The sequence below is a fragment of the Leopardus geoffroyi genome, chromosome D4 (assembly GCF_018350155.1).
Source record: "Leopardus geoffroyi isolate Oge1 chromosome D4, O.geoffroyi_Oge1_pat1.0, whole genome shotgun sequence".
Taxonomy (NCBI): Eukaryota; Metazoa; Chordata; class Mammalia; order Carnivora; family Felidae; genus Leopardus; species Leopardus geoffroyi.
In genome coordinates this window covers 5310388-5323900 of record NC_059342.1, presented here as the reverse complement: position 1 = coordinate 5323900, position 13513 = coordinate 5310388, and the positions used below count along the sequence as shown (strand labels likewise).

General features: G+C 46.5%; 1 protein-coding gene across 4 annotated transcripts in view; it reads right to left on the bottom strand.

Annotated features, from left to right (window-relative positions):
- Positions 1–13513, bottom strand: part of LOC123592539 (contactin-associated protein-like 3) — a 193955-nt gene that overhangs the window by 66657 nt on the left and 113785 nt on the right. For all 4 annotated transcript variants that reach the window (XM_045467707.1, XM_045467705.1, XM_045467706.1 and 1 more), the window contains one exon: positions 4625–4796. In XM_045467707.1, coding sequence (XP_045323663.1) covers positions 4625–4796 — 172 coding nt within the window. The remainder of the gene's footprint in view (positions 1–4624; positions 4797–13513) is intronic.

The window sequence follows — 13513 nt, the reverse complement described above, 5'->3', positions numbered from 1 at the left end:
TCCCCGTGTCTTTGGCCCTTTTGGTTCTTTCTTCAATGGCTGCAGTTTCCTGGGCCCTCCCACGCCTGAGGTCGGCTTCGTTACCCCAAACCTCCTGCTTTCCTGGTGGGACCCAGCGTGCACAAGGAAGACCAGAGAGAGGTATGAGCCGTAGTAAGAAAACCCTCACGTGTGTGCGTGTGTAGGCACACCAGTGTGTACCTTAACCTGACTTGGATGCCGCGCCACCGCCGAAGATTGGTGGGGAACCGGAAGTCTAGCGCCCGGGCTGTGCTCACACGCAGATGAGGACAGCTTAGTCTGTCCCAAGTTTCTATGGGAAGGGAAGTTATGAAACCTACACACCACGCACGGGCCAGGTTCCTTCCGGTCTCAGGGAAGACGTTGGCCAGAGTTGATGCACAGGAGGGCAATCAGGATGGGGATAGTACTTAACCTGTAAAACATTGCTAAGAGAACAGACTCGAGCCCGGACGAGAGCCAATTCAGGGAATTCACCGGGGACTTGTCGGGCTGCGGGGGGGTAAAGTGGGCACAGCTTTACAACAGGGAAGATGAAGATTAAAGCTGGAAATCTGGGTGGGACAGAAGACACGGATGAAGCGTTCGGTGAGCGGGGAAGCATCCGGTTCCTGAAAGGTGGAACAAAAGCGGGAGCGTCTTCTCCACGGTGAGTGAAAATGAGATCCCTGCTTGGGGATGGAAGCGTCAGCAGATGTCATGTTTAAGGTTCTCCCCAACCTAAGGATTTGGTGCCTCTAGGGTTCTCAAAATATCTTAAGACCTAATAACGAAACCTCTGGACTCTGGGCCTCCCAAGATGGTGCTTCTCCATCACCATCCCATCGAGCGGTGAGGTCACCCTTTATCCAGCTGTCCAGGCCAGAACCTGAGGCCCATCCTGACTCATCCTTCTCTGCCACCCCACGGCCCGGCAGCACATCAACTTGTCACGATGTTCCCCAAACATGTAGGAGCCAGCCCTGTTTTTCTCTTCCCTACTTCGGGCCATCATCCCTTCCCACAGGTAGGCAGCCCCTTCCCCGGCCTCCCACCACACACCCTCTCTCTTCAGCCCACACCCAAATCCTCTCCCTGCCGTGGGCCGTACTGCCTAACTGAAGCCTTCAGAGATGCCTCAGGGAGCCTTAGGTCAACGTCCAGACTTCGGCTTGGCCGCCGGGCCTCTGTGGTGCAGCCCCGCGCAATGAGGCAGCCCCATCTCTCACCACCCCCTGCTCCTCCTTCTCAGACGCCCAACTGGTGCAGCAGGCCGTGCTCGAACAGGTAGACTCATGGCTGCACTTTGGGCTTGGGCACAAGGCTGTACCTTCCCTGGATGCGTACGTAGCCTCTCTCACTTGACGGACTTACCCACCTTGCACCCCACTCTAGATGTCCCTCCCTCCTCTCCAAAAGCCCTGCCTCGTCCCGGAGCAAATCAGGGACCCTTCCTCCATGTCTCCACGACCCCCCACAACCTCAACTACTTATCCTCTCTAAGAGAATAAGCCTACTAATTCTCTCCAAGAAACGACGCGTATAGGGCACGATGGTGCGCTTAGCGTCTAGAAGATTAACGCTGGACAGAGGCCAAAGAAGTGGGAAAAGTGGCCCCATCTGTACAATCTAGGCCTCGCGGTGTTCAAGACGGCACTCCCGTGATTCTCAAAAGAAACCTTGACCGGACTGTGAAACCCGAGGTATATGACATGAAATCCTAACGTCCCAAACACAATTGGTGTTAAGACACGATCCCTCCTCCCGGCTACCTCCTCCTGGAAACCTTGTTCCAAAGAACCCACCGCTCTCCCTGTGTCATGGGGGCCCCGGGGAAGACAGACCACCAGGTGCACGAGTCCTTGTGTGGCTCAGAAAGGTTTCCTACGTCCCATGAGATTTCAAACATCCTTTCATAACCCTGCAGTATCGTCGGGCCAGGAATGCTGTTACGCATCATGAATTATGAACTCCCATGCCTGACGGATAAAAGTCATAAAATCACTTGCGTTTTAATAATAAATCTCAGCTTTACTGAGCACACTACGACTTGCTCTGGACAGGAAGGGTGTGGGCTGGGCGGGTGGCCGGGCTCAGCAGCGGGCAGCCGGCAAGAGCCTGGGTGTGGATGTTTGGTCTGTCGTGTGTTTACGTGAATCTAGTTTGTGGTGCATTGGACACTCAGTTGGTACGTATCGCCAGAAGGGCTAAGGAGAAATGAACATTTTTAGTAGTGGAGAATAAGGACACGTTTTTAGATGTTAAACCGTTAAAAATTGCAATTATTGGGGCGCCTGGGTGGCGCAGTTGGTTAAGCGTCCGACTTCAGCCAGGTCACGATCTCGCGGTCCGTGAGTTCGAGCCCCGCGTCAGGCTCTGGGCTGATGGCTCAGAGCCTAGAGCCTGTTTCCGATTCTGTGTCTCCCTCTCTCTCTGCCCCTCCCCCGTTCATGCTCTGTCACTCTCTGTCCCAAAAATAAATAAACGTTGAAAAAAAAAATTAAAAAAAAAAAACTGCAATTATTGACTGTATCGGCCAAAGAGTCAACAGCTCTTTTCACACCCATGTACGGAGCTGCCATGAACCTCAATTTGTGCCGAAAGGAGGTAACTTAATATGCCAGATGTCTCCATCCATTCTTGGAACATATTTCTAAAATCCATTTTTGCGTGTGATAAGGAAAATCTTTCTATTTGGTGATGTATCATATATATATATGTACACACACCTATACATGCACCACACATGCTTTTGGGGGGGCTAAAAGACTTGTATGCACAAAGGGGCAACATGCATTTCTTATGTCAGAGAAATCACTGTGACCACATCATGCTTTGGGAGGGAATTCTCCAGGCACCGATCTAACTTCCCACAGACGAACAGAAGGTGAACCATGCACACGAACACCGGCATTAACGAAATCACGTTCTTACGAGTTAATACTTCACGTACTGGAATTCACGGTTTCCTAACACGTTGCCAAATTGCAACGTAACTCGTAGTTCATCGGACATGACGTGGAATTGCAGTGAGCGCTAAACTTGGAACAGATTTGCCGTGGGGCACCTAGGTGGCTCAATCAGTTGAGCGTCTGACTTCGACTCCGCACGGGGCTCTGGGCTGACAGTGCGGAGCCTGCTCGGGATTCTCTTTCTCCTTCTCTCTCTGCCCCTGCACCCCACTCTCACTCATTCTCTCTCTCTCTCAAAAATAAACAAACATCAAAAAAATATTTTTTAAAGAACCAGATTTACCGCACAAAGCACTTTGCAAAGTGTGACCTTTGAAGGGGTTGGCCGGGCATGGACGCGTGAGGGTGTCTGGAGCGTGTTTGTTTATTCAGCAGGGATATATGTCACTCCTACTGCAGGAGGCTACACCCAACAGGCACAGAAAAAGATTTAGTCCCTTTTAGCCAAAATAACTGAAAAGTCCGATAGCATGACTAATGAGACCATTTGAATAAAAGGTGCAATGCTTAGCAATTTTAACACGCTGTTGTTTCAAAGCTCTTCTCTAATTGACTTACATTATATGAGTTTCAGGGGGACAGCATGATGATTGGACATTTGTATATATTGTCCCGTGAAAAGTTTTTTCTTGCGATGAAAGATCTCCTTCCTCTCTTAGCAACTTTCAAATATACAAAACAGTATTATTAACTCTAGGCATTAGGCTGTACCTTACGTCCCCATGAGACTTCTTGTATAACTGGAAGTTTGTGCCTTTTTTTTTTTTTTTTTTTGGAGAAAGAGAGCACACACCGTGGGGGAGGGTCAGAGAGAGAGAGAGAGAGAGAGAGAGAGAGAGAGAGAGGGAGAGAGAGAATCCCCAGCAGGCTCTGTGCTGTTAGCACACAGCCTGACGTGGGGCTCGATCCCATGAACCATGAGATCACGACCTGAGCCAGTAACAAGAATGGGACGCTCAACCGACTGAGCCACCCAGGTGCCCCAGTACCTTTTCACCTCTTTCAGCCACTCCCACTCCCCCACACCACCACGGGCACCACCAATCTGTTCTCTGTAAAAGCCCTGCTTGTCTCATCTCCCTCAGGGAACCAGTACCACGTTCAGCTTGTGGTAACTGGGTTCTTTCCATTCTTTGTTGTGTTTACATGACCAGAAATCCCCAAAGGCTCAACCTTTCTCCAAGGAACAGTTACTTTTCATTTTCCACGCAGAAAAGGGAGTGTGGGGTGAATCCAGCTGACCACATTGACTTACTGGTCCTCGGTGATTCATTATCTCTGTAGACCATTCTAATCTGTTTTGTGCAGTGGAAAAATTCTTAAAAGTATTTCTACTCATCAGTATTTACGCTCAGTAATTATAGCACCACCAACAGAATTCTGTAACAACTAAGCAGTGTGGGGACAGACACAAGGAAAATTCATGAGAGTGCGTCTTCTAAGAAAATATTATCATTCAAAGGAGCAATTATTCAAAAAGAAAGACTGTCATTTTCTGGTTTTCAACGTAATCACAACTTTTCCATTGGGACTGGATATCAGGAAGAGAGAAGGAGCTAGAAGAAGGCACTTTTTCTCCGCTGTCCATTTTTTTCAATCTACGATCAAACAACTGAAATCAAGAATGCTAAAATGACACGGGATGGCTTTACCTGTCTGTGAGGCCGCAGGTGTCTATCTGGAGGTCACGGAAACTCCCCAGCGCCCCCTGCTGCACTGTGATGGGATCCACCGCCTTGTCGCCAATGGAGATGAGCCTCAGGCAGCCCTGAAAGCCGCCCAGGGGACCTCCACATCCAGAGCCAGAGACGCTGTCAGGACAGCCTGCACGAACACGGAGATACACAAAGGAGAAAGTCAACCGTCGTGACCAAGATAGTGCACAGTGTTTCTTAAATGCAAGTTTGCTGCCTCCTCCTGAGGACGAGGCTTCCTAACTTTTCGGCAGGGCCATACTGCTCACGGAGGGGGTGGCGGGTGGCTGAAAAGAACAGAAGCTAGTGGTTTCGGTAAAGCATAGAAATAACAAGCGGAACCAGGCTTACGGGCGGATGGGCCGAAGGTAGGACGCGCAACCCTACCAGTAGAGTCAAGGCACGTTTAATTTCAGCAAAATGGGATTCCTCTCGTGCAAGCGCACAGAAAAAATCACTCCTTTTAGCATGATATGAAACCATGTGAACTAAATAAAGGGCATGTGATAACAGAATCAGAGAAAAAACTCACAGGCACAATAGGACCTGCTAAATTTAAGATACTTGAAAAATAATTACGTCATGTGAAATTTCTACTCTGTATGTTCATGCGTGTGCACACAGACACAGGCATAAAACAGAGTTTCAGGGGCGCCTGGGTGGCTCAGTCAGTTAAGCGTCCGACTTCAGCTCAGGTCACGATCTCGCGGTCCGTGAGTTCGAGCCCCGCGTCGGGCTCTGGGCTGATGGCTCAGAGCCTGGAGCCTACTTCCGATTCTGTGTGTGTCTCTCTCTCTCTCTGCCCCTCCCCTGTTCATGCTCTGTCTCTCTCTGTCCCAAAAATAAATAAATATTAACAAAATTTAAAACAGAGTTTGATTACAACTGGTCAGAGAGGGGTGCCTGGGTGGCTCAGTCAGTTAAGCATCCGACTTCGGCTCAGGTCATGATCTTGTGGTTTGTGAGTTTGAGGCCCTCACTGGGTTCTATGTTAATGGCTCAGAGCTTGGAGCCTGCTTCAGAGTCTGTGTCTCCCCTGCTCTCTCTCTGCCCGCCCCCCCCCCCTTGTGTCCTCTCTCTCAGAAATAATAAATGAATAAACTTAAAAAAAAAGAAAAAGAATTATGTATGTGAAACTTCCACTCTGTAAGTGCATATGTGTGTGCACAAGCACAGGCATATTTAAGTTTTTTCAATGTTTATTTATTGAAATAACTCCCAGAGTGTGAGTCGGGGCGGGGGCAGCAGAGAGAGAGGGAGACAGAATCCGAAGCAGGCTCCAGGCTCTGAGCCCTCAGCACAGAGCCCAACAGGGGGCTCGAACCCACCAATCGCAAGATCATGACCTGAGCCCAAGTCGGATGCTTAACCGACTGAGCCACCCAGGCACCCCAAGCACAGGCATATTTAAAACCATGTTTGATTTTAACTGTTCAAGGAAATCTAAGAACAACTCATACGTACATTTCTAATTGTTTCTGAATTAGGCAATTTAATCAAATACCTTTTAACAGTAACACACAAAATGAACAAGGATCTCACGATGATATGGCACTGAAAATAATGGAGAAAAATTAGCATCAGACTACTCCATGAAAAAAAGAAATGGGCTTTGATGGTTTCCAACAGTACGAGTTAAATTTTACAAGTCATGCCGCAGTCACTAATTGGTGTGGTGTAATTACTGTTAAATTAATTAAGCAAGGGGGCCACCAGACAGAGGCGGCTCACCAAAAGCTTTAGTGGCCTCGGAAAGCAAACCGAAGTCTGGGCCTTTAAATGCCCCCAGGTTCTGAAATCAAACCCTAAGGACAACCCATCACGAACAGCTAACCAGGCTTTAAGCTGTAGCCAATCAATAATTTCCTTTCTTTGATTCCGCACCTTCTCTATAGAAGCCTGTCCCCTGGCTCCTGTCTCTACGGAGCCCCCCTAACCACCTCTGGTTTGCTGTTGCCCAATCTGAATCAATCTTTGCTCAAATAAACCCTTAAAATTTTTGATACGCCTCAGGGTATCTTTTACCATTACAAACCACAATTCCCAGTGATTTTATTGTATCCCCTCGGGTTTCCCAAGAAGACAATGCTATCGTAGTAATGGTGAGCCAGGTCACGGCTTTGAAATCACAATCAGAGCAAATGGGGTTCAGAACCACCCCCTTCCCCACGTGTGGGGCCACGTGTGGGGCTCTCCCAGCCCCTGCTGAGCTGCCTTCTACAGGCATCGCAGATTTGAGTACTGCAACATGCCTCGGGTATGGGAGGAAAGGAACAGCTCCGGAAAAAAGAGAACAGTCACCGTAAATGCTTTTGTAAAAGACAACAACTGGAGGAAATCTGCATACAGAGCCTAGTTCCCAAGACACCGCCCAACCCACCACACTTCATTTTTAGGACAGAGGCTGAGGGTCTCCCCCAGAACTGGGGGGGATGGCCAGTGCCCAGGGATGCAACAAAGTGGTCAGTGGGTGGTCTACCCCCATTTCTCTCCTGGGACGTCCCTGAAGGGCAGAATGCTTCAGAGCCTCCGCGGGACGTCCTGAGGCTCCTGCTGGAACTGCATCCACACCTCAACTTGTCTCCGTTCATCCCAGCTGCTCTCTCAACCTTCCGAGGATTGTTCCCAAGAATTAACCTCGCCAAACCCCGGGACACAAATGTGCCAGGCAGAGAGGCGGCTTCCCGGGGAACCCACCCGCAGCGACGTGGGATAAAATCACAAAGTTTTCACCTAACTGAATACTTTATTTTCATAGGCAAACACGAACGAAGCACAGCATTTTTAAATAATCAATGTGGTTTTAAGCCCGAGAAATCGCGCAGTAAATTGCATGCCTCGTGAAAAATTTACCTATTTTATTTATTCTTTCCCTTATATAATTATGTTTCATTCACATCACCTCCAGGGGAATGTTTTCTTTGAACTTATGAGATAGAAGATCTTAATTATTCATCTTTTTTAAAAAATCATTAAAAAATCATTTTCCAATTATTTAACTATTAAGGTTTTTTTTTTTTTTTTTGGTTAATATTTACAGCCTGGGTTTGAGATTATTTTATAAGGCTCTTATTTTTTTTAATGAAAAGGAATCCGTAATTTTATAAAGATTTTACTCATTGTACTCCTATGTGTTTCTTTCCTCTCTCTTTGAACTTTTGTCCTGAGGTCACTGGTGTCCTTCCAAAGGGTGGGGGGACAGAACATGGAGCCCCCTCGGTCCCAGGAGCTTGCTGCCTAAGAACTTCCACAAAATGCACTTCTCCTTCAGTGACTGAGGCTTTGATGCTTTGTATTCCTGACAAATACAATCCAAAACCAGCCAAGGCCTGCATCAGGTTCAACTCTGTTGGGCCCAATGCAACCCCATAAGGTAGCCTCATGGAGACTTGACCCTTCAAATGTGGTACGACGTCACAAAGAACTGCTTAACTCTAAAGTTCTTTACCATTTCCTTGCTTTATGTGAAAATACGCACATTTCGGCGTATAAAAGAATTTCTGAAGGGTTATATTTGGAAGAAACCTGGTATATCTTTCTATCTTTACAGGTGACTTCGACTGACAGTGCTTAGGAAGAGGGCATTTGCTTACCCCTCTCCGGCCACCGTCCCTTCCTCTGGATGACAAGCCTCAAACTCATCTAAAATACAAAGCAGAGTCCGGGGCGCCTGGGCAGCTTAGTCAGTTAAGTGTCCAACTCTGGATTTCGGCTCAGGTCATGATCTCACAGTTCATGGGATCGAGGACTGCGTCTCGCTCTGCGCTGACAGTGTGGAGCCTGCTTGGGATTCTCTCTCTCCCTCTCTCCCTGCCCCTCTCCTGGGCTCATGCTCACACTCTCTCTCTCTCTTTCAAAATAAATAATAAATATGGGCGCCTGGGTGTCTCAGTCAGTGAAGCATCTGACTTCAGCCAGGTCACGACCTCGCGGTCCGTGAGTTCGAGCCCCGCGTCGGGCTCTGTGCTGATAGCTCAGAGCCTGGAGCCCGCTTCCGAGTCTGTGTCTCCCTCTCTCTCTGCCCCTCCCCACTTGCACTCTGTCTCTCTCTCAAAAATAAATAAATATTAAGGAAATTCAAAATAAATAATAAACAAATAAACTTAAAGTAAAATAAAACACAGTGCAGTACCTAACTATTCCCGTAAAGGACAAAACTAAACAGAATTTAGTGGTCACAAGGAAACGTTCTCAAAGTGGAACTGTAAGAAGGAAAGGTCAGATCGCTAAGTGCTTCATTGCTGCAGAGGTCGGGAAACGAGGGGAGCCACGGCCCCAGAGAAGCCCAGGCCGGAAGCCGCCCATTCATTCAGGCTCAAGACTGCCTGAAATCCTGACGGTAAAAAGGCAGAGGGTCATTCCTCGATGACCTGATTCGAGATGGAAGTCAAAGCGGAGAGGGAATATTTACTGCTACATTAATGGAACATACCCGTCACTATCCAAGGGGTCGGAAATTTAAGTACCTCTGAGGATGGCGGAGAAATTGTCACTTTATGTCACTCACCAGGATGGGTCCTCAGTGAGGCCTCATTACGGTCCTCATTGGTTCCCCGGCCTGTTCACGTTTCACGCAAGGACACTCGAGAGATGCTCAACATGATGTAACAGTCCCCCACTCTGTGCTGCAAGCACGCTATTGAATGGTACAGAGAATCCTTACCAAAGCTCTGTACGATACGCCAGAGCAAAACCATCGCTGGAAGAAAAATTTACAAACAAAGCTCAGACTGAGAAAAGTGAGGGAAGTAAAAAGGGAACCACGGAGTGTTGACAGGACACACGAGAAAGGCTGCTAATTGGCAAGAGGGCACGTCTCGTGGAAAGAAAGCCACAGAGCCCTGGTTTATGCCGCTGTCCCATCATAATTAAGGAGATCATCTGCTTCATTGGCTAAAGTGTCCTGGCTTGCACAACAAATCATACGGCCACCCTAACTTTAACTGCCAGATGTCCTCGTCTGTCTTTATGGGAAAGCATGTGACTGATCGCACGGCAAATGGGAATTTACAATTGGCCCCTCCATCGGGAGAAACCCAAGGGGAAGAAGAACTGGTTAGGGAGGGTCTCAGCACACGGGGTATTGGTTTCTGTGAAATACAGAGCATGAATTGGATAAAGTGAATTTGCTTGTTAAACATGATGCATATTCTGCTTCTGGTGGAAATTAATGACGAAGATAATTAAATAAATAGACGCTGGCATCAACCATTCTTGGGACTGGATAAAATAACTCTAACATTGACATCTTGGGGTCTCAAGGTTTCCACTCAAGTTGAACCTGACATGACCCACTTTACCCAGTACAGAGCTGGAAAGTCAAACAGACTGTAGAGACAAGGGGCTCTGAACAAGGGAGTCTTCACCTGTGCATAAAGCTTGTGAATACAGTACATCTACTGAGAACCAGAACTCCATGTTCACTGGTCCCAGACCTCCCTTTCTTGATTTTCCTTGACCGCAAATAATATTCGTCTTTTTACTTAGTATCAGTAAATTGGTCTGTTTTGGTTTCGTTTGTTTTAGCCTGGTGAGGGCATCGGTGGAGTGTTTTGGATAGTATATATTCTTCCTCCAGGAAAAAAGATGCTGTGATGTTGGTATAACACGCGCAGTTGATTAGGTTAGTTTGAATCATTGCCTGGAATTGTTCTATAGGCCTAAGTTGGGTATTTACAGCTACGTATGTAGAGGTCATTCTGAATTTATACATTAGTTAGGGATAATGTGCTGTGACTGCAAGATCTTACACTGTTTTTGCCACTTAGTGGCAAATTATAATCGCGGCCAAAAAACAGGAAAGTGGTAATGAAGAAAAGACATTCTACTCTCTCATGGGATGTTTACACTTTGTAATTCCGCTCATCCACAGGACGCTATTTGTTACGGGAAGCCCTACTAACAAGACAGTTGTTCTGCACATCAACACAATTTTATGAAACTATGTGAGGAAAGGCCTATTATGCTCTTCTCAACACATCGCCTCCAACTCTCCAGGGTCCTTTCATAGACCAGAGGCCAGGTCTCTGTGCAAAACCCATGTGACTAATGCGAACTCGCGAGCGTCGATTCGGCGTAATGACTGGAGCCTGTCGCTGGAAACACCGCACACGACCTTGTTTCATCAAATCGACTGTGCGTAGTAGGAAAGCTTGGTAGTTTGCGCATAAGGAAAATTTTTAAATCACGGGCAAGATTATTCTTGGCCGCCAGAGGAGGACATTTATAGAATTTTTTATAATAGCAAAAAAAAAAAAAAAAAAAAAACTGGGTACAATCCAACTGTCAATCAATAGTAAAACGGGACGGATTTAGTAAGTAAAACATGGTATAATATACATCAAAAGCCACAGAGCGGTAAAAATTAATTAACTTTACCTATAGACATTCACATGGTAGATCTCAAAAATAAATATAAAAAACAACCACAGCAATAATTAAAAAAAAAAAAAGAACACAGAAGGATGCATACAGTGGTACCCTATTTATAAAGTTAAAAGCAAGGTAGCACACAACACTCTTCTTTTAAAGTCCCTACATAGATAACAGGTTTAAAGAAAGGCAATGCATTAAAAATTACAAACTTTCAGTTGTCAAATAAATAAGTTATAGGGATAACGTACAGCATGGTGACTACAGGTAATAATGCTGTATTATGTATTTAAAAGTTGCTAAGAGAGTAGATCTTTTTTTTTTCAATTTTTTTTAATGTTTTATTTATTTTCTGAGACAGGGAGAGACAGCATGAACAGGGGAGGGTCAGAGAGAGGGAGACACAGAATCAGAACCAGGCTCCAGGCTCAGAGCGGTCAGCACAGAGCCCGACGCGGGGCTCGAACTCACGGACCGCGAGATCGTGACCTGAGCCGAAGTCGGCCGCTTAACCGACTGGGCCACCCAGGCGCCCCGAGAGTAGATCTTCAAAGTCCTCATCACAAGAAAAGAATCGTAACTATGTCTGTGGATGGATGTTCACTGGACTTACTGTGGGATCGCTTCCCAGTACAAATATCGAGGCATTATGTTGTACATGTGACACGAGTGTGATGTCATACATCGGTTTTATCTGAATTTAAAAATCAAAGGGACACCGGGGTGGCTCAGTCGGTTGAGCATCCGACTTTGGCTCAGGTCACGACCTCATGGTTCGTGAGCTCGAGCCCCGGGTCGGGCTCTGTGCTGGCAGCTCAGAGCCCGGAGCCTCCTTCGGATTCTGTGTCTCCCTCTCTCTCTGCCCCTCCCTGACTCCTGCTGTCTCTCTCTCTCTCTCTCTCTCTCATGAATAAATAAACTTAAAAATTTTTTTCTCAATTTAAAAATAAAAAAAGCAATACAAAGATTAGTAAAAAGAAATGCAGGGTAATACTTAACTGGGGGGGACGAGAATCTGGAGGAAAAAGGGAAGCTCTGAAAGCGTTGTAATGTATGTTCATTTTGTTATCATTATTATTATTATTGTTTTATTTTTCGAGAGAGAGCATGAGCAGGGGAGAGGGGCAGAGGGGGAAAGAGAATCTTAAACAGGCTCCACGCTCAGCACAGAGCCTGACATGGGGCTTGATCGCACGACCCTGGGATCATGACCTGAGCCGAAATCCAGAGTCGGATGCTCAACCAACCGAGTCAGCCAGGTGCCCTGAAAGCATTGTAGGGTTTAACTGCATACACTGGGGGATGAGCCCATAAATATTCAAGAGACATTAGTAGTATTTTAAAATACATACACACGGGGCATCGGGGTGGCTCAGTCGGTTAAGCGTCTGACTTCAGCTCAGGTCGTGATCTCATGGTTCGTGAGTTCGCGCCCCGCATGGGCTGTGCGCCTACAGAGCAGAGCCTGCTTCGGATTCTCTGTCTCCTTCTCTCTCTGTCCCTCCCCTGCTTGCCCTCGTGTGCACGCTCTTTCTCTCAAAAATGAGCAAGTAAACGTTAAAAAAAATAAAATATATACATGTATTGCGTAGCAACTACTGATTCATACGACATCAGCGTGTAAATGTCTAGGAAGTTACCTACTCAGGTAACTGCGTTGCCCGTTGGGAACATGTAGACTGTTCAAATTATGAAAGAAGGTTCAGACATCAAAGAAGATTCTGTGGTTTTGAAAAGTATTTTTTTTTTTACTCTTTAATAAATATAACAAGTATTCTATTTTGTATCGTTAAACAACATAGCAAGGATTTTTCTTCCTATCCCTTTTAGTGTCTCAAACTCCTTTACCTTTTAAGTTATAGCTCCTGGAGAAATTCTTTATTTAGTTTTCAAGGAATCTGTTCCTCTGCAGAGCTATAAAATCCATCATAAGCATAAAGGTTTACAAAACGATCTGGGTCAGAAACGCACCATATTTAGCCAGCAACGAAGGCCAGCAATCCGATCTTTTAATGCTGCTGGCAATACTCCATGTGCACCGTGATGGCCGCTTTCGGGGGCTTGAAAGATTAAACACCCTGATTCATGGTTTGTGTGCTTATTGTCAATTCTTAGGGAGGATTTTATACTTTCTTCTTGGGCTATCAAGCTATCTCCACCATGATTCCAAACTTATTTTAGAAAAAAAAAACAACAACTATAAAATGCAAAACAGGAATAACATCAAGGCCGGCTTCCAGCCAAGATTAGAAATAAGTCTTACAATTGACAGGTCTAAGCTTCTGGTGGCTCAGGATTTTTCACTTGAATGCCTCAGGAATGGAGATTCATTACCCTCAGAAGCTCCCCCTCCCTGGCTGAAAGGATCCCAGACAGACTCAGTCAAAGGTCTACTGAACACGCAGCAGTCCATGGACTACAGTCCAGGGAGACGGCCTGGTGTCGTGTTGGTAAAGTTCATCGCTAAGTAACAAG